The 23078-nt window shown below is 35.3% G+C and overlaps 2 protein-coding genes and 2 long non-coding RNA genes across 6 annotated transcripts; 2 read left to right on the top strand and 2 right to left on the bottom strand.

The window, feature by feature from the left end:
- Positions 1 to 347: 347 nt before the first annotated feature.
- Positions 348 to 2851, bottom strand: LOC128020886 (uncharacterized). Its single transcript, XR_008185421.1, has 3 exons — positions 2758 to 2851; positions 1462 to 1551; positions 348 to 523 (listed from the first exon to the last, which is right to left on the bottom strand). It is a non-coding gene; the product is annotated as an uncharacterized LOC128020886 (long non-coding RNA).
- Positions 2852 to 2950: 99 nt separating this feature from the next.
- LOC128020884 (TP53-regulated inhibitor of apoptosis 1) lies at positions 2951 to 4760 on the top strand. The gene is made up of 2 exons (XM_052607653.1): positions 2951 to 3223; positions 3353 to 4760. The coding sequence occupies exons 1-2, from the start codon at positions 3077 to 3079 to the stop codon at positions 3428 to 3430; spliced, it is 225 nt and encodes a 74-aa protein (XP_052463613.1). The 5' UTR covers positions 2951 to 3076; the 3' UTR covers positions 3431 to 4760.
- Positions 4761 to 6247: 1487 nt separating this feature from the next.
- LOC128020880 (serine/arginine-rich splicing factor 9) lies at positions 6248 to 11683 on the bottom strand. Of its 2 annotated transcripts, none has more exons than XM_052607648.1 (5): positions 11536 to 11683; positions 10021 to 10204; positions 9742 to 9935; positions 8267 to 8439; positions 6248 to 7399 (listed from the first exon to the last, which is right to left on the bottom strand). In XM_052607648.1, exons 2-5 carry the CDS (start codon positions 10176 to 10178, stop codon positions 7178 to 7180), a joined length of 747 nt encoding a protein of 248 aa, XP_052463608.1. In that variant the 5' UTR covers positions 10179 to 10204; positions 11536 to 11683; the 3' UTR covers positions 6248 to 7177. The 2 variants fall into 2 exon arrangements, with proteins under 2 accessions (XP_052463608.1, XP_052463607.1); XM_052607647.1 differs by having other exon boundaries at positions 10021 to 10371; positions 11536 to 11651.
- A 6373-nt stretch (positions 11684 to 18056) lies between these two features.
- Positions 18057 to 22795, top strand: LOC128020885 (uncharacterized). Of its 2 annotated transcripts, XR_008185420.1 has the most exons (4): positions 18057 to 18324; positions 19828 to 19876; positions 19961 to 20077; positions 20199 to 22795. It is a non-coding gene; the product is annotated as an uncharacterized LOC128020885 (long non-coding RNA). The 2 variants fall into 2 exon arrangements; XR_008185419.1 differs by having other exon boundaries at positions 18058 to 18324; positions 19961 to 22795.
- The last annotated feature ends 283 nt before the right edge of the window (positions 22796 to 23078 follow it).

The raw sequence follows: 23078 nt of genomic DNA, 5'->3' as shown, positions 1-23078 counted from the left end.
TAGATTAATGATGGAGTTAAAGCTTCTCTCTTTAATTTCACTACCGTTACTTATTTACAAAGATTAAGTGGTAACACTTTAGAATAGTAGTCCTTTAGTTAATGTTAGTTAATTAGTCTCATATTCTAAAGCGATTAATCATTTGAAAGCATTAATTTATACCAGAAAACAAGACAGAAATACTAAGGAAGAAAATCTCTGCATTAATCACTTAATCGTTTGATTCTGATTCATTCAGACATTTCTAATAATGTTGATACAAATGCTAATACTGCACTCATGTTTATTATAAAAGATGACATAATCATTCATAAAAAAAAAAACTTAAACCCAGCAAAGAAATAATGGATGTTGCATTAAGTAATTTATTTTCTCATTACATACAGTCAAGTATATTACAGATCTCTTCATACTCGATATAAAATTAGATTAATTGGCGTATATATTCAGATTTGAGAGGTTAAAGGGCAGAGAGCATGATCACTATACAGCGCCTTCCACACTGCTTCACATCAGCAATAATCTGGGGAAGAAAAAATTATTACACTCTGTATTCCAGTGCTAATAAATGAACTGTGACTCCACACACAAACTGCTTCATATTCAAACACAGTTTAGATTAACACTCATAAAACTGTATTGTCTGTGTGAGAGGAATCAAACAATCAAATTCTGCGATCGTTTACTCTTCCTCAGCCTGAACAAGTGTTTTTTTTTTTTCTGCTGAACACTAAAGAAGATGTTTTTTTGAGTGTGAACAGTTGACGGCACCCATTGACTTCTATAATAGAGGAAGAAGTACTATGGAAGTGAATGGGTACCATCAACCGTTTGGTGTTTAAAGCATCATCTTTTTAGCATTCAGCAGAAGACAGAAACTCGTACAAAAAATATATAATTTTTACATTTTATTTAAAAAAATAAATCTGTAAAATAAGCACACACCGTTAAACTTTTATTCCTAACTAGTAATTCCCAAAGCAACCAACTATGTGTCATTGTTGTTAACTAAGACTGAAACTACTAAAAACAGTTTTCTGTAATTGAAATAAAGCTAAAGTAAAATGATATAGATAAATCGTGTAAGCTACTACTAAATATTGTAGAAACTTAATTTTCTGTAAAGTTGCTTTGCAATTATTTGTGAAGTAAAAAGCACTATAAATTAAATTAAAACAGTACTTAAAGTAGTAACTTTTTACAAGAAATGCTAAAATTATTAAAACTGACATAAACATAAATGCTAAAAAAAAAAAAAAAAAACTAATTCCTGAACCTCAAACTGCAACCATGAGGCTAAAAGCTATGCTACGTGTCACTCTGAGTAAGTGCTGTAACAGTTTATAAAGACCTTGATGTTGTTTGGACGCCAGAACCGTGTGTGTGTGTGTGTGTGTGTGTGTGTGTGTGTGTGTGTGTGTGTGTGTGTGTGTGTGTTTGTGTGTGTGTCCGTGTGTCCACCTGGATGTTCCCGTGTTTGGCTCCTGGGATGATCTGAATCCTCTCAAAGTCCCTCCCCAGGATGATGATGTCACAGCCAGAGTAGTACGCCTGTCCCACGAGCCCCAGACAAAACAACACACACAGTCTGAACTCACATATCATCTGAATGTAATGTTTTGATACATTTTTATTTATTTTTTAAAATCGAGGAATCAGAGTTTTAAATGTTTTCATTTAAGGTTAATAATCTCTGCTGCTGCTGTTACACTCACAGTCACCAACACCTTGAATCATCTGGACTTTTTCTTAACATATCAGATAATATCTGCCTTCATTTTGCATGCATCTTGTTTATTCTCACTTATAAACTTTTTGTTGCTCTTTTTGTTGTTTTTGTTGTGTTGTTTTTTATCCTCATTTGTATGTCGCTTTGGATAAAAGCGTCTGCTAAATGAATAAATATAAATGTAAACTTATCAAATTATGGCTTCGTTTCCTTACATGAATATCGAAATATTCAACTCAAATAAACATGCAGTATTAGAACTAGAATTTAATTTGGGGTCCTGAAATACCCTGAACACTGCACAGAGGTTAAGATGACCATTGCTACAAAAATAAAATTAAAAAAATGAAACTCATCCTATTTTGTTTTAATTTTCCCTTACTAAATTATACAGTTACTGATGCTATGGATTGTTGGATTACTAACAGTCTATTAACAAAAATCTGTCTCTAATACTCTTTTCTCTTTATTAAAAGTTGATCTAGACAAGTACATACATGATAGAATCAAATGCTTTGCAAATCCGCTCGAAAGACCTGATCTCAAATGATTCGCGAAACCCGCTTCGGAGTCCCGATCTGAATCGAATGTTTTGCAAACTCCGAAGCCCCGATCAAATGATTCGTGAAACGCGATTCGGAGTCCCGATCTGAATCAAATGTTTTGCGAAGTCGCTCCGATGCCTCAGATTGTGGTTAATCTTGCATATCATGACTTATATCTACTCTTACTCTCCCTGCAGTTTGGTAATATAAAGATTCCTCTTTTGAACTCCCACCTCTTCTGTGGGTTTTATTATTCTGGGTCTGAATTTGGGCTCCTGGGGTCTCAAAAAAGAAACATTTTCAATCTCCAAGGTACATTCAAATTACATTACATGAATATGTTACAGTTATACAGATTTGTAAACCGAAAAAAAAATCAACGAAATCAAGTGAGACAAATGTGAGCTTTCAATTAATAATTTTCCAAACCTAACTAAATAACTGGAGGCAAAGTTTTTTTTTTACTGCACCTAGATCACAAACCTCTGAAATCGGTTGATAAATGTGAACGTTACCGTGTTTTTATTCAGTAAAAACCGCAGCTCCCCCGTTTACTTTCATTTGTTTTAAGGCAGTCAAAACTTAAAGCGGCCAATGAGACGTCTAGGTATTTATATGTCTATGGTTTTGTCCTTAGGACTTTTAAACGCGCTTTGGTGACGTGATCATGACGCGCCACGCGAGATCACGTGGTATCGGCAAAGTCAAGCGAGATCACGGAATCAACACGGAGCTCCCGTCGCTCGGACGGAACACGACGACATTAAAGCGCTAATCCGCGTTGATTGTGGCGGGGGTGAAGATGAACAGCGTCGGCGAGGGCTGCACGGAGCTCAAGCGCGAGTATGACCAGTGTTTTAACCGCTGGTTCGCCGAGAAGTTCCTGAAGGGAGACCGGAGCGCGGATCCGTGCAGCGAGTTATTCCGCAAATACCACACGTGTGTGCAGGTACCGCTTTATACACGCACGTGAACGTTTCAATATGTAAATGAGGTGCTCGGAATGAGAGAACACGTGATATAGCAGCAGTTTTGATTCTGTGTGCATGCTGCTGTCAACCACTGTGTTTATTTACAGAAAGCCATCAAGGAGAAGGACATCCCTGTAGAAGGAGTGGAGTTCATGGGCCCTAACAGAGAGAAACCTGACAGCTGATGCCTGCTTGTGTGTTCTAGATGGACTTGGATGGATGTGGTCATCTTCTGAGACATGGACTGTAGTACTGGACACTTACTGTTGAGACGAACACTGGACATCCAGTGCTCTGATTGTTCATTCATCATTATTAGAAGGATTGTTTGGCATGTTTGAGTTTCATAACATGCAGGAGAATGCATTGTGCATGTGTGCATTAAAAAGAGACTGTGTTTGGGTTGCCAGGTGCAGCGGGTTTCTGCAGAAACTTGTTTCTGCCATCAAATAAAAATTAAAAAGGTAGATGCAATGATTTATTTCACATTTTTTTTGACAATATGACTTTTCTCAGAACTTTACATTTTACTTTATTCCTTTTAAGTCCATCTCAAAATTAACATTTGAAAAATTAACTAATAATGCAGAGTCTCCCTCAGAATTGCAAATGACAAAATAGTTGAGTAGGCATTTATAATGTTTTTTTACCACCACAGAATAAAATGTATGTGTGTGTGTATATACATGCATATATAATATATATATTATATGTATATATATATATATATATATATATATATATATATTATATATGTATGTATATACACACACACACACCCAAATCTGACTTTATTTCTTTTAATTCTACGTTTATTTAATTTTTTTACAGTATATCTCATATTTACATAGTTTCCCCCCTTATAATAAAGCATAAAGTAAGAATTGTGAGAAATAAACACAATTCTAACATTATTCTTGCCATTGCTTAATTTTATTCCCTCAAGTCCTTTTCAAAATAACAAAAATGTTCCTCTGAATTCTGAGTTAAAATTTCACTTTTTTTCCGTAAAGTATTAGCATATTTTTACCTCACAATTTACACCCCCCCCCCCCCAAGAATAACGAGCTTATATTTCGCAATTGAAAGTTTTAACTAATAATTATGTTTTTTTTCCTCCCTTAAAATGTCCAATGACAAAATAGTATAATTTTTTTTCTACGACCACAGAATTAAAAAATAAAAATATATACATAATTCTGATTTTATTTCTTTGAATTCTGTATACACATATTTAATATATCTCAAAATTACTTTGTTTTTTCCCCCTCATAATAAAGAATAAAGTCAGAATTATTAGAAATAAACGCAGTTAAAACATTCTCAAAAAATAAATGTTTTTTTTGATTCCGTGGTGGAAGCAAGCTTCCGTAGTTTCCTGCGAGCCTCAGAACAGGTTTGTTCATGTAGAACAGTGTGCCAGTGGGTGATTTGTTTTTATTTTCATTATTTTTCATTGCAAGCCAACAATAAGAACAAACGTTTTGCTGCATTAAAACACCTTTTACAAACGAATTTCAAGTGTTCTTTTTTTATATATATTTCAATCTATGGTATTTATGCAATTTACAAGTCCTCTAATACCATAAAGAGTGAAGCCTCTGTATAATATTCCTATGCAAGGCTTGTTTTGTGTATTTTATAGAGCAGGATAGTCAAGTCATTAAGAGATCTATATTAAAAAGTACTATTATAAGCAATATATAAGTGTAAGGGTTTGTATCTCGCAATTATGACATTTTTTCTCACTATTGTGAGTTTATATTTCCCAATTCTGACTTTTTTTTTATATTTAAAAGAAAGCCTTGCCAACCCAGTTGGCACCAACGAATTAAAGCCTACTGATAAAGGACACCGTCAACAGTATTGACGGCAAAATAGACTATGTTTGACAGGTGCAATATTTGAAAATCGAAAATTATTAATTTATTTTTTAAATTACATTTATACCTGTCAAGTTTTGGATTTGAAAATAAGGGAAATTTTCCAGCGCCCATTGCGAGCAGTCCCACCACCCCAACAAAGCTCCAGTATCCCTTACACTTTAAGACAGGTGTTATAGCCCAAATTAAAACACAAAACTTTCCCGGCCAAAACGGGATACTTGACAGGTATGAGAATATATGTCAGAGTTCGGAGCGGGTTCGCGAATCATTTGAGTCAGTTCGGGAATTTGTAGCGGTATCGCGAATCATTTGAGTCAGTTATGGGGATTGCGAATCATTTGAGTCAGTTTGGGAGTTCGGAGCGGGATCGCGAATCATTTGAGTCCGTTTGGGGGTCGCGAATCATTTGAGTCAGTTCGGGAGTTCGTAGCGGCGAATCATTTGAGTCAGTTCGAGAGTTCGGAGCGACGAATCATTTGAGTCAGTTCGGAAGTTTGGAGCGGGATCGCGAATCATTTGAATCAGTTCGGGAGTTCGTAGCGGGTTCGCGAATCATTTGAGTCAATTTGGGAATCGCAAATCATTTGAATCAGTTCGGGAGTTCGGAGCGGGATCACGAATCACGAAAGATTTGCGCTCGTAAACTTTCAAATGGGCCATAACCTTTAATTCGTTGCTGCCAACCCTATGCCACCCCGGTAGATCCGCCCCTGGGTAAAATCTATTTTTGGTCTCGCTACATCCTGTAATGAAAAGGGCTAACGTTATATCTATTCAGCCGATATTTTACACTCAAACCATCTAAATGTGACAGAAAAAAACGAACAGTGTTTCTTTTGGCAGTTTAACATTTATATCCTAAGACAACTGTCAATCTTATGTTTAGTAACGTAAATCTTACCTGATCTTTATAACTGAAGAGTTTGTTCAACTCATTTGAACAGTAAAGCCCCGCCTTCTTTGATTTGATTGGCCATCTCATTCACTGGCGAGCGCTGATTGGTCTAACAAAATAATGACGTCTAGTCAAACAGAATAAATCAATCTGTTAAAGGGAAAATTGAACTAAAAAAGTTTTGATTGTGCCAATAAGTCTGAAAAGGGGCGTCTCACACATTTAGACGAATGCATTGCAATGCTTTTAATCAGCTGTGATCATGGTTTCCATTTGTTAGCAATGCTTGAAATTAAAAGATTTAACCAACTGCATATTACAATGGCTCAAAGACAAGAAATCATATAATGTATTAAATATGCAACTGCTTAACCATCTCACTAAAGAAATATTGAGAGCCCAGCAGAATTTAATAAATAACGGTTATAAAAAATGTAAGCTCTTAACTACATTAACACAAACAAGCCATATTTGGTAAACTACTTAATCTTAATGATCTTTTGCAACATTTGTTAATCAGATGTCTGTTAACATCAATCAATCCATCATTAACCAACATTTAATAAAGCATTTCTAAATTAATGCACTTTAATATAAACTCACAATTTATTACGAATAATTCAGAGACTTGATTTTTTCTATTGAGTTTTAAATTTGTTACAGTAGTTTGTAAAAAAAAAAATGGCTCCGTATAGAGTAACTTTGATTCAATGCTTTAATTGCAAAAAAAAAAAAAAAAAAATGTTTTCAAACAATCACGATACAAAAAAAGAGAAAAAAAGAAAAAAAAAGAAAAATCACATGGGGAGATTCCTGAAAAAAAAACTTTTTAAAATTGCAGCTTTTTACTCAAATCATAAAACAAAATAAAAGTCATTGTCTATGAAATGGACCAGATTAATCATAAACAACACATCTTTAGTCTGTTGCCTCATGTCAATAATCACAAAGGACAAATCGGGTTATTCATAGATCTTCCACAATCATAACCACATCTGTAAACATCTACAGCATCATCCGCGTGATCATTAACATATCCGCAAGCTCTCCGTGAACTGAACAGTGAACAAGGCCATTCAGGTTCCTACAGTGGAATGTAATTTACAAAATTGAGAAAGAAAAAGGGGGCGTGGCTGTGGAGAGGCAGCCGCTCATCGATAGTGTCGCGGCGGAGGGCTGTGATGCTGCAGCGGCGCTCGGCGGGACGGAGGGCTATGACGGGTCATGTGACGCGGGGGCGATCGGTAACGGGGCGGCGGTGACCCTCTGCTCTGGTACGGGGGCGAGTATCGTCCTCGAGACCTGGAGCGGGAGCGTGAGCGACCCCAGCTTGTGCCGCGCTCCTCCATCACTCTGATGTAGGACGTCTCTCCCTGAGACAAAAACAATGGACACTGATGAATGAACGCTGATGTTCATAAACACAGACATCAACAAACCATGGAGTCATAAGACACCGGACAAAAACTATTTCTGAATTTTTACAACAGCAAAATTCTAGATTTTCATTACATATATATATGTGACCCTGGAGCACAAAACTTTTTGTCTTAAGTGTCAAAGATTTATGCATCATCTGAAAGTTGAATAAATCTCTTCAATTTGCACAATGAAAGATTATTAATAGTCTTTCTTGTTCGGCCTTTCTATCATAACCTCATTACTGTGCTACATTGTGTCTTTTAATTTATATATGAATATATTTACTTATGTTTTTTGTAACATTTCACCAGATTTAGTCCTAAACTTATCCACTTTGATTTGCTCCCCACTATCTAATGTTTTTTTTCACTAAATGTCTACTTTTTATAAAATGATTGTGCACTCATGATTTCTCTAGAGACTTATATTGCTAAATCATCCTTTAGCCTAGTTTCTAACAGTATTTTTGTCATAAATTATGATTATATATTTGTCCATGTGTTATTTTACTGTATAAAGAAGTTGTCTATATTTAGTTGATTGTGTTTATCACACAAAAAAGTGATGACCAGGTTTAGAAATTCTACATTGATTAAAAAAAATGTATAAACTGTGCTTGTTTTGTATCAGTATCGGTTAAATAATCGGTAAAAATCGGTGGTATCGGTGCATCCTTAGAGCAAAAATTAAACCATGAATGCATGAGAATTAGAGATTAATCTCAAACAACAAACAGTTTTACTGAATAACCTAAGAATTACAAAAAACCCAGAGGGATGAACTGAATGTGTCTGTGTTTTTATTTCATCGGTAATGACCTGATGGGATCTGAACTCTGTGCTGTCCAGGCGTCTCAGAGCGTACTCCATGTCCTCTCGTCTGAGGAACTCGACCACACCTTCGCCATCACGCTGCACATCTGCGAAACACACGTCTCCGGCTTCACGCATGTGGTCTTTCAGATCCTGCCAGCTGCCGGTTGGAGGAAGCCCTGCAGGAAGACACGTGCATTCATGTTACAGTGTTGAGAACTGTATGCAAAAGTCCTGTAAACATCTGTGTAACACGTAGATGGCTGCATGCAAACAAATTAGCCTATTTAAATGTGTTTATAAAGAATAACTAAACACAACGACCGTTAACCAGTGTGCTTTACAAAGTTACCACAAACAGAATTAAAAACAAAGACAAAGTCACAAATAAAACTGCGAGACACATGAGCACTTTTTAATTTGGCACCATTTAAGTCAAATTCATTACAATAACAGAATTAAAACAGTCTTAAATCTTGAATTAACTGTTTACAATAATAATTATTATTTACAGTATTATTTTACAAAGAAATGCAAAATAAATAAATCTTGAATTAATTGTTTACAATAATTATTATTTACAGTTTTGTTTCACAAACAAATGCGAGATAAATAAATCTTCAATGAATTGTTTACAATAATTATTTTTATTTACAGTATTATTTTACAAGCAAATGCAAAATAAACAAATAAATCAATCAATTGTTTACAATTATTATTTACAATATTATTTTACAAACAAATGCAAATGAATGAACATCTTTCAAATTTATACTTGATAAATAAAATAATAATAATATTGAGAAATAAATCATGAATGAACTAAGTATTATATTTTTTTTATAATTTTGAATCTTTGAAGATTTCTTCAGTAATGAAGTGAACTGTCCCTTTAATACTCATTAAGTACATAGAATATTATCCTAAGAAAATATTAAATTATTAATTTAAAATACTGTATATAATTGTTACATTAAGTCATTTATTTATTGTTTGTTTGTAAAACTATGTGTTATTTTAGCATCATTGATATCCTACTAAAATGTATTTTAATATTTTGAATTCAATATTATATTTATATTTTCTTTTAAGTAATTTTTTATTAATCTATACTCACTTTTAGTTATTTTAGTACATCGATATAAACTAAATGAAATTGAGAAATGTTGCCGCGGCATCCAGCTGAAATAAAAACAAATATTTTTAGTAAACATTTTATTTTTCGCAATTAATTAAATTTATGAATTTTTTAATGTCGACTCTGAAATTCTTAATAGTTTTAGTTAACTATAATAACCCTGCTATATTTTATTAAATATAAAACATTTTATTTTTAGTTAACATTTTATGTTAATGTTACATTAATTAAATTTCCAAATTTTTAAGTTGACAGAAATTCTTAACAGTTATAGTTAACTATAAAAACCTTGCTATATTTTATTTTAGCGTAACGGTGTTTAGCCTCAAACCTAGTAACTCACCCGTCACAATAACGCGAAACTCAGATCTGCGTGACGGAGGTCCAAACCGTCCCCGCGGTCCTCCTCCTCCTCCTCCGCCTCCTCCTCCCGCAGGTCCACTAAATTTGGATCCGGAAGATCGTGGATATTCCACACGCAGCTTATTGTCTCCAAACCCATATCCATTCCTTCCAAAGACGGCGTCCTCCGCATCCCTAGAGGAAGAGAGGAAAGTGCTCCTAATTTTCGTTCTACACGTGAAAAAGCCTCGTCCGTGTTCTCGGAGGCCGCGCGACTCACCGTGGATCCTCAAACCGCACGAAGGCAAACGGGATGGTGCCTCTGTTGTTCTTCAGCTCAATATCCCGAATTTTTCCATATTTGAAGAAGAGATCCTCAATGTCCCTCTCCTGGACGTCCATGGGAAGGTTTCCCACGTAGATCCGTCCGTCCGACATGGTTTGAATCCCACTGGACCTGCAGCCTTCGAGGAAATACAGCGTTTTCCACGTCAAGACGTTCAGAACATCCAAACTCTAGTCCGTCCTTCTAACAGTCCCTATTTACTCTACTATTAACTCTGGTGGTCGCAGTACATGTCGAGTTCAAGAAACCCAGAACACAGGACCCTCCAGGACCACAGTCTGAAAACTTAGAAACAAGGAGAATCAATCAGAATGAACACACATGAGTTTCAGACGAGGAACAAGGGCCCGATGCTGCCAATCTATCTATGAACTCTGTAGCCTGCGAATCATAAATAAACTTGTCTGTAGGGGAAATATCATCTCATATTAAATGAGCATACTTAAAACTTGTAAACAGTCACTCAGATTTATGAACATATACTTGAATGTGCATGATCCAAACCTAAATTTTTATAATTCATGACTTAAAACATGATTTTGATGTACCATTTTCATGGTAATGCAATGTTTGAATTTAAAATGGATTTCAAAGGACGAATTTTGAGATTTTAAGTTTTCAAGTGATATATAATCTCTGATGATTTCAAAAGTGTGATGGAGAAAAAGGCAACAAAGAGACGACTTTTTTTTTTGACAAAGGTCACAACTCCTGTTATGACGTAGGTTTTTGAGGTGCACTCTTGCCATAAATTAATCTATTAATTCTCCTACACATTTTTTACAAAAATATTGCTAGAATTTCTATTCAGGAGTCTTAGACCTTTCCAACAATATATAGTTTGTCATGATTAGATTAGGATTTAATTATAATATAGTGAAGTAAACGTAGGCGACCCACCGAGGGGCCCAGTGGCAGTTAACGCGTTAATGCGAAGGCTTGCTAAAATTACTTTGAATAGGTTTAATAGAATCTATTTGATTAATAAGCAATGAGTAACTGCTTAACCAACCTATATACGAAGACTCACTGTGTAAATAAATGAGTTTGGATATTTCATAATATAATCAGTTCATATTAAATATACTTTTACTGATCATTGAATAAAAAGACGGGGTAACGTTAATGCAAATTAGCCGTGAAAGCTGCTAACGATGCTAAAATCGCTCATCTCGCAGATTTAATTCACCATTTCATTTAAAATATCCACTTAAACCCGTTCCTCTCTACTTATAAATATGTAAAGTAGTCACCTAAATGAGCCTAAAAGTGAGATATGTTTGCGTTTTACAACACAATCATATTAGCATATTAGCTGTTAGCTCCTTTGTTAGCACAACTGCTCAAAGCAAAATGACAAACATTAGCAAATAACGAGCTCGGGGTTTTTTTCTCGTGAGCGAATGCAGTTAAAGGTGAAATGTGAGTGGAATTAATAGTTTGATATACCTTTGAAATTTGCAGCTCGAGATAAAAAGCGAGGATAAACAAGCGTACACGCTTCTTCGCCTCCCGGATCAGGAAGTGGAGCGCACTTCCGCCCCCTTCAGGCTGAGACGAGCAACTGCAGCGAATAAAACACAGGCCATTAGATGAGTATTCACTACCTGAAGTTTCTTCTGTTCACCAAGGCTGCATTTATTTGATCAGAAATATACAACTGTAAAATAGTGAAATATTTTTACTATTTAAAATAAATGATTTCTATTTCAATATATGTTTAACTGTAATTTATTTCTTTGATGCACTGCTGAATTTTTCAGCATCATTACTCCTGTCTTCAGTGTCACATGATCTTCAGAAATCAGAATAATATACTGATTTATTATCAATACTGGAAACAGTTTTGCTGTTTCATTTTTTATTTGAACCTATTTTTTTATAATAATAATAATAATAATAATAATGTTTTTCAAATCAAACATGAAGAAAACAATTTTGCAACATAAAACATTTCTTATTAACTTTATGTAGTTAACTCAAACTAGAACTTCTGTAAAAAAATTACATATATTTAAAACAATACCACAAAATAAAAAAACATAAAAATGACAATGTAACTAATTCTAATTGTGAATAAAAACTATAATAGTATCTCAATGACACAAAATAACACTGCTGTAATTTATATTATAACGCATAAAAAGAGCTGTGGAATATGTATACATTGTGATAAAAAAGTATCATGGTGTTTTTAGACTGGTACATCAGGAACCTGTAACAATAATCTCTGGAGGTCACTCTGGATAAACGCAGATGCTGAAAGATGATTCTGCTTCATAAATCTGTTCATATTGTAAAAAAAAAAAAACACTTACAGATTTTGTAAGGTTTTAAACACAAGTCTGTATTAACTGGAAGCACATGTGGATCCCATTGCACCGTGACAGAATGAGCGGTGTGTGTGTGTGTGTGTGTGTGTGTGTTACAGAGGGGGGTTTCACCAATCAGACGATTCATAAATCTAGAAACAAGATGTTTTGAATCAAATCATGGATGGGTGTGTTATATCTTTTATGACATCACCTGGAAACTGTCTGTTTGATACAAATTCTGTACAATAAATGTAAGAATAATGTGTTAGTTTCATAATGTGATTTCAGATCGAAGCCTTTGTAGATGCATGAGTGTGTTGAATGTGTTGAGATGCATGCATGACATGCTTTTAAGCAAGTACCTTTAACCTCTATAAAAGGAATTTATATGCGTTGTTTGTTCTTCTTTAAATTCTTAGGAAAATACACAGACAAATTGCATGTATATCAGGCTTATTATAGTTTAAAAAATGAATAGAATGATAACTTAACTAAAAAAAAACACATTTCTCAGTCTCTGGGTATATTTGTAGCAATAGCCAAAATACATTGTATTTGTCAAAATAATAGATTTTTCTTTTATTCCAAAAATCATGAGTATATTAAGTAAAGATCATGTTCCATGAAGATATTGTGTAAATTACTGTAAATATATCAAAACTTAATTTTTTATTATTAATATATATTGTTAAGAATTAATTTGAACAACTTTAAATATTCTTTTTTTCTCAATATTTAGATTTTTGTTCCCTCAGAATCCAGATTTTCAAATAGTTGTATCTCCAAATATATCTACATCATATTAATATCTACAAATATTTTCCTCCGAACAAACCAGACATCAATGGAGAGATGATTTATTTAGCTTCCAGATGATCTATAAATCTCAATTTTGATAAGTTGACACTTAAGTCTGTTTTTTTTTTGCTCCAGGGTCACGATCAACTCAAACTAAAAGAAAAATGAATGAAAACAGATGTAGATGTAAAACTGACCAGCTTTGTGTGTCACCAGAGACTATAAGACGGTACAAATACTGAGACATGGGTGTACAAATCCATTAAAAGAGTTCATAAACACACTAGACACAAAACAGTGCATTATGATAAATTTAGCTAGACAGGACAAGAAAGTGTCTCTCTTTACAAAGACAAATTATGTCCTATAAAACTCTTAAATTAAAATTAAGGACCAGTTGCAATACAGCCACTTTCTTAAAAACTTTCTCTAAAATCTTTTTACAACTTATAACCATGCATTTGATTAAATTATGTGAATTAGGAAGTTATTTGTTAATACCAGTCTACATGAGCTGCCAATAAATGTATTACCACACAATGTATTGATAAACTTCATATTAATGGAGAAGAAGCCACATGATGAATAACATTTAATCATAGTTGTTTAATTTTTCTTTTTCACTCTAATCTAAGATGCACTGCAATAATAATTTAATGAAAAAATAAAAGCTGTCTCATACTTCACCATCATAAATATATAAACGTCTATGCTTCACAACAAAAAAGAAATGTGGCACTGTCTCTTTTAAATGTTTAATCCGTTAACTGTCAGTTTCACAACCACAAACGGACTTTTTAGGCGTCCGCCAATCGAATTCAAGCACATGTACATTGCTGGGCTCTCATTGGATAGCACAACATTCATCACCCCTAAATGGGCGGGGCTTAGTGTCCCGTACATTTTAAGGTAGTGTGGGTCTAAAAGACAATGCTCATATTTTGACTCTTCACTATTTGCCATTCCAAGGGTTCCGCCAGAAATGAACACTCATGCAACGTAATCAATGACGTACATCCGAGGGAAGTTTGCGAGTGAAGGCTATAAAAAAAATGAACTGGAAGCTCAGCCCCAGTCTATGCTCAGCCCAAGTTCTTTTGTGACTCATCGGACAACATTTACTATGGCAAGCCGTAATAACATTTAAATCCTAAAAACGTACTAGTATCTATTTTCATGGTACTAGTGTTTGTTTTCTTAGCTACTTGTATTTATTCCATTGAACACTAGTACTTAATCATTAGCTATTAGTACTTATTTTTAGCCACTAGTACATCTAACCATGTATGTGACAAATAAAAATCTTGAATCTTGAATCTAAGTAGTATATATGAATACTTATGAATACTTAAAAAAATATTTACTACTCATTATTGGAATTTCTACTAGTCAGATCTGAATAGTTGATATCTAAATGACAGATCCCCATAGAAGTTAATGGCAAATGAATAAATAAATACTAGTTATTGAAGAACTAGTATCTAATTAATAGATACTAGTATGTAAATAATATCTATTTAATAGGTAATACTATTTAAAATAAGTACTAGTACCTAATGAATAACTACTAGTATATAAAAATATATGTACTAGTCACAACTGTAATACACTAGTCATAACTAAATAGTTGATATCTGAATGACATAGAAATCAATTGAAATGTGTTGCTAGTAACAGCAGAATTGTTACTAGTCAATACTGAAAGACGTATTAGTACCTTATAAGTACAGATACTAGTATCTAATGAGTAGTTATATAATAATTACTAGGAACTATTTAATAGGTACTAGTGTCTAATTAATAAGTTCTAGTGTCTATTTAATTGGTACTTGAATCTAATATATATCTACCAGCTTCTAATAAATAATATTTATATTTATACTTGGAACAGTTTGATCAATTTGTATACATTTTTTATGAGACATTTATGTAATAAAAGGATGCATAATAGTTAATAGTCTCTACTGGCCTATTTAGACAAGATCTCCATAAAACAAGCAAAACAAGTCCTTGCAAATGAATAATTATTATTTAAAGACATATATTATACAGAGACTTTATTTTGAATGGTATTTTATTATTTTGATTGCATTTAATATATTAGACGTTCAAGAAAGCACTTGCATTGGGTATGTAATTGTTTTTTATGCATGTTTTAGCATGAGTTTTTGTTGCATTTACACAGATTTGACCAGCAGGCATCACCATAGTGTGGTGTTTCAAGTCCTTCAAAACAATTGGTTCAGTTGATTTGAAGCTTTGAAACAAGTAAAGGTCTCAACAGGAAAGTAATGGGAGTTACCAGATCAGGGTATTTTTAGAGCATGATACCTGATTGGCTTACATTGTAGTGATGGTAGGTTTAGGGGTGGGGTTAGGTAAGGGGGATCATTTTGATTGCATGATTTAGAAACACCCAGCAGTTTAAAAGAAACGGTGTGTTTCTCCCATCCCTAGTACCTAACATAGGTGTGGTTTGTTTTTATGTGGGCAACTATTGGAAATAATAAAAAAATAAGTGCAATGTTGAAAATAAAGTATTGGGTAGGGTTAGGGTAGGTCTATGGCTTTTGTCCCCATTTAGGAGGCATCCATTTAATAATTTGAATTAAATCAATATATTTATTTGAAATAAATACATAAATTGCATACTGTTTTATGATGTATTACAATGCTGAGGTGCAGATAATTACCACTATTTGCAAAAAGTAATTATCATAATATCCTTCTATTTAAAAAAAGTATAAATAGAATCTAGTATATATATCTAAAAAATACTACTATTTTCACTTAGTGTAAATAAGCTCTATCGCGTGAACCACCCTCCATACCCCCTCCCATGTGTACAGCACCCCCAACCTACACCCCGTCTACATTAATCCAGATACATCTGAAAATGGCGTTTTCGTTTTAAAATGCTCTCTGTCCACACTAGCGTTTTCAAGCATTTTCCAAAAGTGCTTCAACCACACTGCAACATCAAAAAACATTGCATTTGTTTTCTGCTCATGTGTAAAGCCTAAAAAATGCTCACTGCAGATAATACACATGGAATAGACATGAGACGTTTTTCTGACATTTTTTATTTATGAAAATAATTCACCATTCACTGATGCGTCCAGGTCACACACACTCACGACTGTATGTCTGATCTAAAATGCAACTCCCCTCATGTTTTCAAATTTATCCATTTTGGAGATCGTTTTCAAAAAGCTCAGTTTTCCTTGATTAAAAACCCCATCTCAGTGTGGATGGAAGGCCAAAATGGAGAAAAAAAGATGTGTTTCCAAACGAAAACATTTGTGTGGACTAAGGGTTGAACAGCTTCTGATTTTTTAAAGTCGACTTTTATGTGATGAAAGTCGATTTGAAGTCCACTTGTCGCCGATATGTGACACACTTGTCGCCGATATATGACACAGTGCTGCCCACATAACAGCTATTTTTTCATCAGTTCTTTTGCCTTTGGATTGTTTGATTTCTCACAGATTTCTGTTCATTCTAAATCAGATACAGATAAAGTAGCACATTAAACATTACATTTATCTGAATGCATTAATGAGAGCGATTGTGTGTGTGAATTATTTCTACATGGCAGTGTCTCTCTAGTAGTAGTGACGCTGTGGGATTTAGTTATTAACAAATATATGCTTGAATTTTTCAGTTTATAACTTATTTTATTGAGAAATCACAGAACAGCATTGACAGTTCATTTCCACGCTGAATGATTCGTTGCGTGAGCGATCTACACATGACGCACGAGCTACTTTCTATAGCCTATGTGTGTGCGTTACAGTGCAGCAGCACATTAGATTAGAACAGTGATTAACTTGCCTGTACAATAATCTATTTAGAATGTGCGTTCTCTCCTCAAATTTCTAGCATCCGGTAATATAATCACACATGTCTTGTGGACCTTTCGGAGTATACATTTATTTATAATTTATAAGTATTTATAAGTTTGGAAATGGTACTTCAAGGCAGGGGCGTCGCACCCATGGGGGATGTGGGGGTTTTAACACCCACACTTTTCCCGGTGAGAGGGTTCGACACCCGCACGTTTTCTGCAGTTTTTCCGCAGTTTTGCACAAACGCCTTACTACAGTCCCTCCTCCGTTTCTCTGGCCGCTCTGTGTCTGCGCTCAGATGTTCTGTTAATCGTTTTGTTGACATGTCAAGTGTTTTCGCTATTATATTTTGTTTTTTAGACTAATGCTAATTGCTATTATTGGGATATTGTTTGCATACCTGTTGAAGAACTATGAAAGAAAAGTGAATATTATTTTAATGTTTAAAAACAGTAAATTGTTACATTATTTATACCACCAGAGAAAAAACTTTGTGTGTGCATTTTTTTCTCCCCTTTTCTGATTTTTTTTTTTTTAATGTAGGATTATTTTTTCCCAGCCAAACGCTGCAAGCCGAAAATCCCGCAAAGTGCCAGAGAACTTTAAGCCCTGCATTTTACCCCTCTGTCAATGTATTCTTCATTTTTATTGTTTATAAACAAACCACATCCATCCCCCACACTTTTGAAAAGCTTGCTACGCCCCTGCTTCAAGGATATATTATCCTGTTACGCCCTCTATAGGACCGGAGACTAGTCGACGTCATAGCAGAACACTGAAGTCGATTAGTTGATTCGTCTATGCAATCCCTAGTGTGGACAAGGCTTAAAACATCTTCCTGCACCCCTGGTACTTAATGGAATATATACTAGTAGTAGCTGAAAATAAGGACTTGTAGCTTGAAAATAAGCATTACATTAAATGTTAACTCGGCTTGCCATACTTTAACTGCCCAATGGCGCCGCGCCGCACTCCGAGGAGGCGGAGCCTCGCAGATCCCGCCCATCGTCGGGTGATCATAGGTTCGTCTGAACCCAACTGCAGTGCAGAGTCGGAATGGGGGGCTTGGCCCCGGTCCAGCACGGTCAAAATTAGCTCTCAGTTATATTACATGCAGTCAGCCAGTGGAAGCGGCTGAGATCCTGACGCCCCAGTCCCGCAGCCTTGTATGGGGTGTCCGAGCCCCGCAAGGCTGCTGCTCGGGTCCTCTTTCGTCCACAAGACGCCTTTTCCAGCAGCAACTTTACAGCGAAAGGACAAAAGCAAAGACTTTATGTGTAAGTAAACCTTCACACGTTCGCCAAAAGTCAGCCACGTTAGTTGAGTCGACACTAATTTAACGCTAGTCAGCAATTCTTCCGAAGATAATGCGTTTATTGTGTTTTTCGTAATTCAAGACTGTACCCAGCTCACAATAAAAAGCCTGACAGATGGGAATTGCATTCGAAAAACAGGAATAAGGAAAGTGGCTCTGTAACGTTATATGTGCTGATGTCTCAGCGCCTCCTTTGTTCTGTCTGCTGGTGAACAGGAGAGTCTAAGCTTGATCTAACGTTACTAGATTCGGATTCATGAACGATAGAAACATGCTGAAGACTGTTAAAGAGCAGCAGCTCACTGCAAGAACTGAATGTACTGTTTTACCCAGACACAGACTGACAGTATTCTCCCAAGTCTGCCACCTACACACACACACACACACACACACACACAGCTTTAAAGCATTATCTGGGTTATTGATGCATCTGAACTAAAGTGTGGGGTTTAACCTGTTTTCAGTATCATCAGCACGTCTGAAGGTTTGGGGAAGCCAGATAGCGTCTGCATTTGCAGTTTCTCGATGCCAGTTTTATTTCTTAGTTCATGTTAGGACAAGGTGCCCCCCCCCCCCCCCCTCAGCATTTCCTCCTCATTCATCCTCGGAGCAGGAATACCACATATCTGTGTGATAGATCAGAACTGTCTAGGGAGCTCCAGAGCAGTTGCATGCACGGCACAGTCCTAAATTTAGACACCATGATGATGAAGTCATGCATACGGGCATCGACAGAGACGTGTCTCCTTTGATTCCAGACTGATTTCAGCATCATGCATTTCCAAGACGTCTTTTTTATAACGGATCTGCATGCATAGAGAGCATGTGAAATGATTAGATCATGTTTGCATTGCAAACATTTTTTGGTATGCATGCAGTTAGGGTCAGTTTTAGGAGTTGTTCTTTTATGTTGGGATTTGCTTAGTATTGCATAGTGAAAAGAGGATGTGTGTGTGTGTGTATAGTAGAGTGTAGGTTGATGTGAGCTGGAATGGGTTCGGCAGGGGTGTGGATCCACCACCGTCGGTGTGTTCTGCAGCAGTCGGGTGGGTTCATCGGGTTCATGCGTGCTCAGTATGGCAGGCTGAGGCGGGGGAAAGAGTGACCTCGTTTGACTGGATTTGGAAACGCTCCAAGCTGCAGTCGGGAATGTGCAATGGAAGGCATGTGCCTGGCTAGCAAATGCAAACATGTGTGTTTGCCTTAGAAGAGAAATGCATATGCGTCAATGTTTGTTGGTGGTTGCATTGGTGCATTTTTTTTTCCAGGCTTGCATTGAGTATACTCAGCAGGAATGTGGGAGGATGAATGTTGCTTCAGAACAGAGATTATGACCTTTAATTTAAGAGACTTCATGCATGCATCTCAAAAATGTGTGCAATAGTTCTGTGTCCATTCATTTTCTCCATAGGTGAATTTAATATTAATAATAAGATGATATTAAAAATCTCTCTCTGTCTTGCAGGTTCTTTCTTCAACATGACACCAACAGGAGCAATGGGGGATGCCATTAGGTAGGTTTAGTCCATCAGTGTTGATGATGTCCCAGCATCCCGAGCGCTCAGTGATTTCCCTCTATTGTGTGTTGACTTCCTCAGAGCTGACGGATGTGTTCCTGAACCTGGAGGCACGGAGAGGAACGACCACGAAAGATCGACATTCCTTCTGTCTGATGCAGGATAGAGAACGGCCCTCTGGGGGAATTGTATCCTCATGTATATTATTTTTTATTTCCTAAATCATGTATATCCTTATTTTTTATGGTTATGGTGAGCGGTACAGATGAATTATGACGCTGGGGCTCTTCCCCCATCTATGTGATTAATAACATTTTAGAAAAACCTGGGACTCTAAGCCTTGATGATATGTTCTTCGGAGGGGGCGGCAGTAAAGACACACAGCACCTCGAGACAGACCTGACAGACTGGAGCTTCACTAAAGACCCACATGTCTGTGTTTGCAAACCCCACAGGGGGCCCTCGGGGGTCCGGCGGCAGCGGCACGTCTTCCACTTGTCCACTTCTACTTTACACGGCTGGACTCTTTCATATTTCTGTGAATTCCTGTGAACAAACCCATCAAGAAATGTCAACCGTTACTGACATGCATTGTGAAAAACACTAGACAATATTTGATTTTAAAGGACGATACCAATGTCAGGGTTCCAACACAGAAAAACTAAATTGGTGTTTAACATTTTTTTTTTAACTCAAATTCAATTAAATTCACCTAAAAAATGGGAGAAGAAACAATTTTCACTTAGAAATTAAATACATAAAAAAATTAACAAAAAAATTGGTGTAGAAACCATTTTCACCCAGAAATTATATGCATTAAAAATGGTGTACAGTTTTTTTTTACTCAAAAATAATATTTAATTCACTCCAAAAAAAAATGGGCGAAGAAACAATTTTCATTTAGAAAAAAATAAAATAAAAAATTGGTCTACAAACTTTTTTTCACTCAAAAATTCAATCAAATTCACCCAAAAATTTGTGTAGAAACTATTTTTTAAATTAAATGCATTAAAAAACTGGTGTACAAATTTTTTTTCACTCAAACCTTCAATTAAATTCACAAAAAAAAAAAATGGTGTAGAAACAATTTTCACTTAGCAGTGAATTACATAAAAAGTGGAGAAACAATCTTCACTTAGAAATTAAATGTATACATAAAAAAATTGGTGTACCAACAATTTAACCAGAAACTGGAAGTAAAGAAAGGCGAGTAACACATTGCAATTATTTTTGAAATTTATAAGTAGAAAGACTGATATTCTTTTAATTTTTGTAACAAGCATGCTCAAATATCAGTGAATCCTAAAATTATTTATCATGGAAATTGACTTCATGAAATTGAATTATTAATAAAATGATTTATACACCTGGAATATTTATAATGAAATTTAAAAAAAAAAGCAAATGAGACCTAAATGTAAATACATTTTTATGCAACTTAAATTTCTCTAAAAAGTATTTGGAAATCAAAACTATTACTTCTGTTAACCACTCGGTTATTTTTGACATTATCGCCCAATATTTCAGTCTATCACTCCCAAAAATCAGACTCCCAGAAACACTGGGATTCATCACTAAACCATGTCCACGTCACTCAGTACTCACACCTTACAGTATTTACTAAGGCTAAGAGTCCCCACTTCTCACGCTGTTACTAGAAAAGCTACAGAGTTCATCTTTTGTTTTTGTTTTTTGAATTTGCTTGTTAGGTTTTGCTTTTTAATTTGTGTGTTGCTTTGCCAGTATATTAAAGTGTAACCATGTACGTTGTGATTTAGAAGTAGCTGTAGAGATGCATTGTTTCCTTGTGGTAAGTGACTGAGATGCTGCCACGGATTTGAGACACTGATGAATGGTGCTATTTTGGACTTTAATCTGCTCCTTGGGTAAGGAAGCTCAGATGGGTTTGATTTTATACTTTCATGTTCGGAGGAGGTGTTGGTTTCTTTGTTGTCTGGTTGTCGTAACTCGGATCGGGTCGACTTTATTCCCCCTCGCTGTTTCTGTGTGGCTTTCTCATTGGACAGAAAAGCAGAGTTGGTGTTTTGTTTAGTTTTTTATACTCCAAGAGGATTATTTGCCAAATTCTGAAACTATAGACAGTCGGAGCAATCACAAAACTGCAATTCTTAACACTATTAACCCTTTAATGTAAAGTTTTAATGACAGTTCCTGACACTAGTTCAGGCAATAGAAGAACTCTCATACTTGTAGGACGGGATTCCTTACGATTTTCTTGAGCGACGAACTCAACAAATACATCAAGGACACATTCAAACAGAAACACTGCGGATGCAGTCGTTGTTGTATTTTGCCGTGCATGGTCCCAGGTGACGGTGGTCTACATAGTGTACATGCACAGAAGAGATTTATCATCCTACATCAGTCTAACAAGGACAAAAAGCACAAGATCCTTACATGTACTTTCAAAAGCAAAACATGTAGCAGTAAAACCAATGCATTTGGATTTGTACATGAGTTTCATGGATTTTAGGATGAGAACCCAATGTTTTATATTCATTCATTGAAGTAGCACGCTATCATCACTGGGTATTTGCAGTTTTGTCTTTGCTTCCAGTTCACAGACTTTTAAAAATCCCAATTCAGAGTCCGACTGGAAAGCCCACGCTAGTTTCTTAGTCTTCCATTTATTTTCCCACTTCTCCCAGCTTGCTCTAGTCTCTCTTTAGTGCTGACCGATCGCATGCTCTTCCTCCTCGCCGTTTCTTCTCATAGATTAGATATGCCAACTGTGTTGTAAATAGCTTATACCGTGTTGAATTATTCTGTAATATGTGTATGATTGGTGTATAAAACATGAAGTCTAGCCTTGTCATCTTTATAAGGATGCACAGGTATATATCACGTAATTTTGCAATTTAAGCTGTAGTTGAATAAATATGCAAGCTCTCGCTATTCCTGGTGTTGTTTATTGGTCATGCAATTTAAATATCGCATTATACAGATGAGAGTTTGGGGTTTTTAGAAATGCATAATTTTATGCATTAAATTGATCAAAAGTAAAGGCATTTAAAATGTTTCTAAATTAAATAAAATGTTGTTCTTTAGATTTTTCTATTCAGCAACGAATTCTAGAAAATTAATCGTACCTTAAAAATTTTGTGCAGCACAACTGTGTTCAACATTGATAATAATCAGAAATGTTTCTTGAGCAGTAAATCATCATATTTTAATGATT

Source organism: Carassius gibelio, chromosome A10 (genome assembly GCF_023724105.1).
Source record: "Carassius gibelio isolate Cgi1373 ecotype wild population from Czech Republic chromosome A10, carGib1.2-hapl.c, whole genome shotgun sequence".
Taxonomy (NCBI): domain Eukaryota; kingdom Metazoa; phylum Chordata; class Actinopteri; order Cypriniformes; family Cyprinidae; genus Carassius; species Carassius gibelio.
This window is presented reverse-complemented; position numbering and strand designations above follow the sequence as displayed.

Bases quoted from the DNA above. Each gene is read 5' to 3' on its own strand.
- LOC128020880 (XM_052607648.1), bottom strand. From the start codon at position 10,178: ATGTCGGACGGACGGATCTACGTGGGAAACCTTCCCATGGACGTCCAG. The intron at 9,936-10,020 runs GTGAGTCGCGCG...CTCTTCCTCTAG, and splicing joins GTGCGGTTTGAGGATCCACG to GGATGCGGAGGACGCCGTCT. The intron at 8,440-9,741 runs GTGAGTTACTAG...GTCTTCCTGCAG, and splicing joins GTTTCGCGTTATTGTGACGG to GGCTTCCTCCAACCGGCAGC.
- LOC128020884 (XM_052607653.1), top strand. From the start codon at position 3,077: ATGAACAGCGTCGGCGAGGGCTGCACGGAGCTCAAGCGCGAGTATGAC. The intron at 3,224-3,352 runs GTACCGCTTTAT...GTTTATTTACAG, and splicing joins AATACCACACGTGTGTGCAG to AAAGCCATCAAGGAGAAGGA.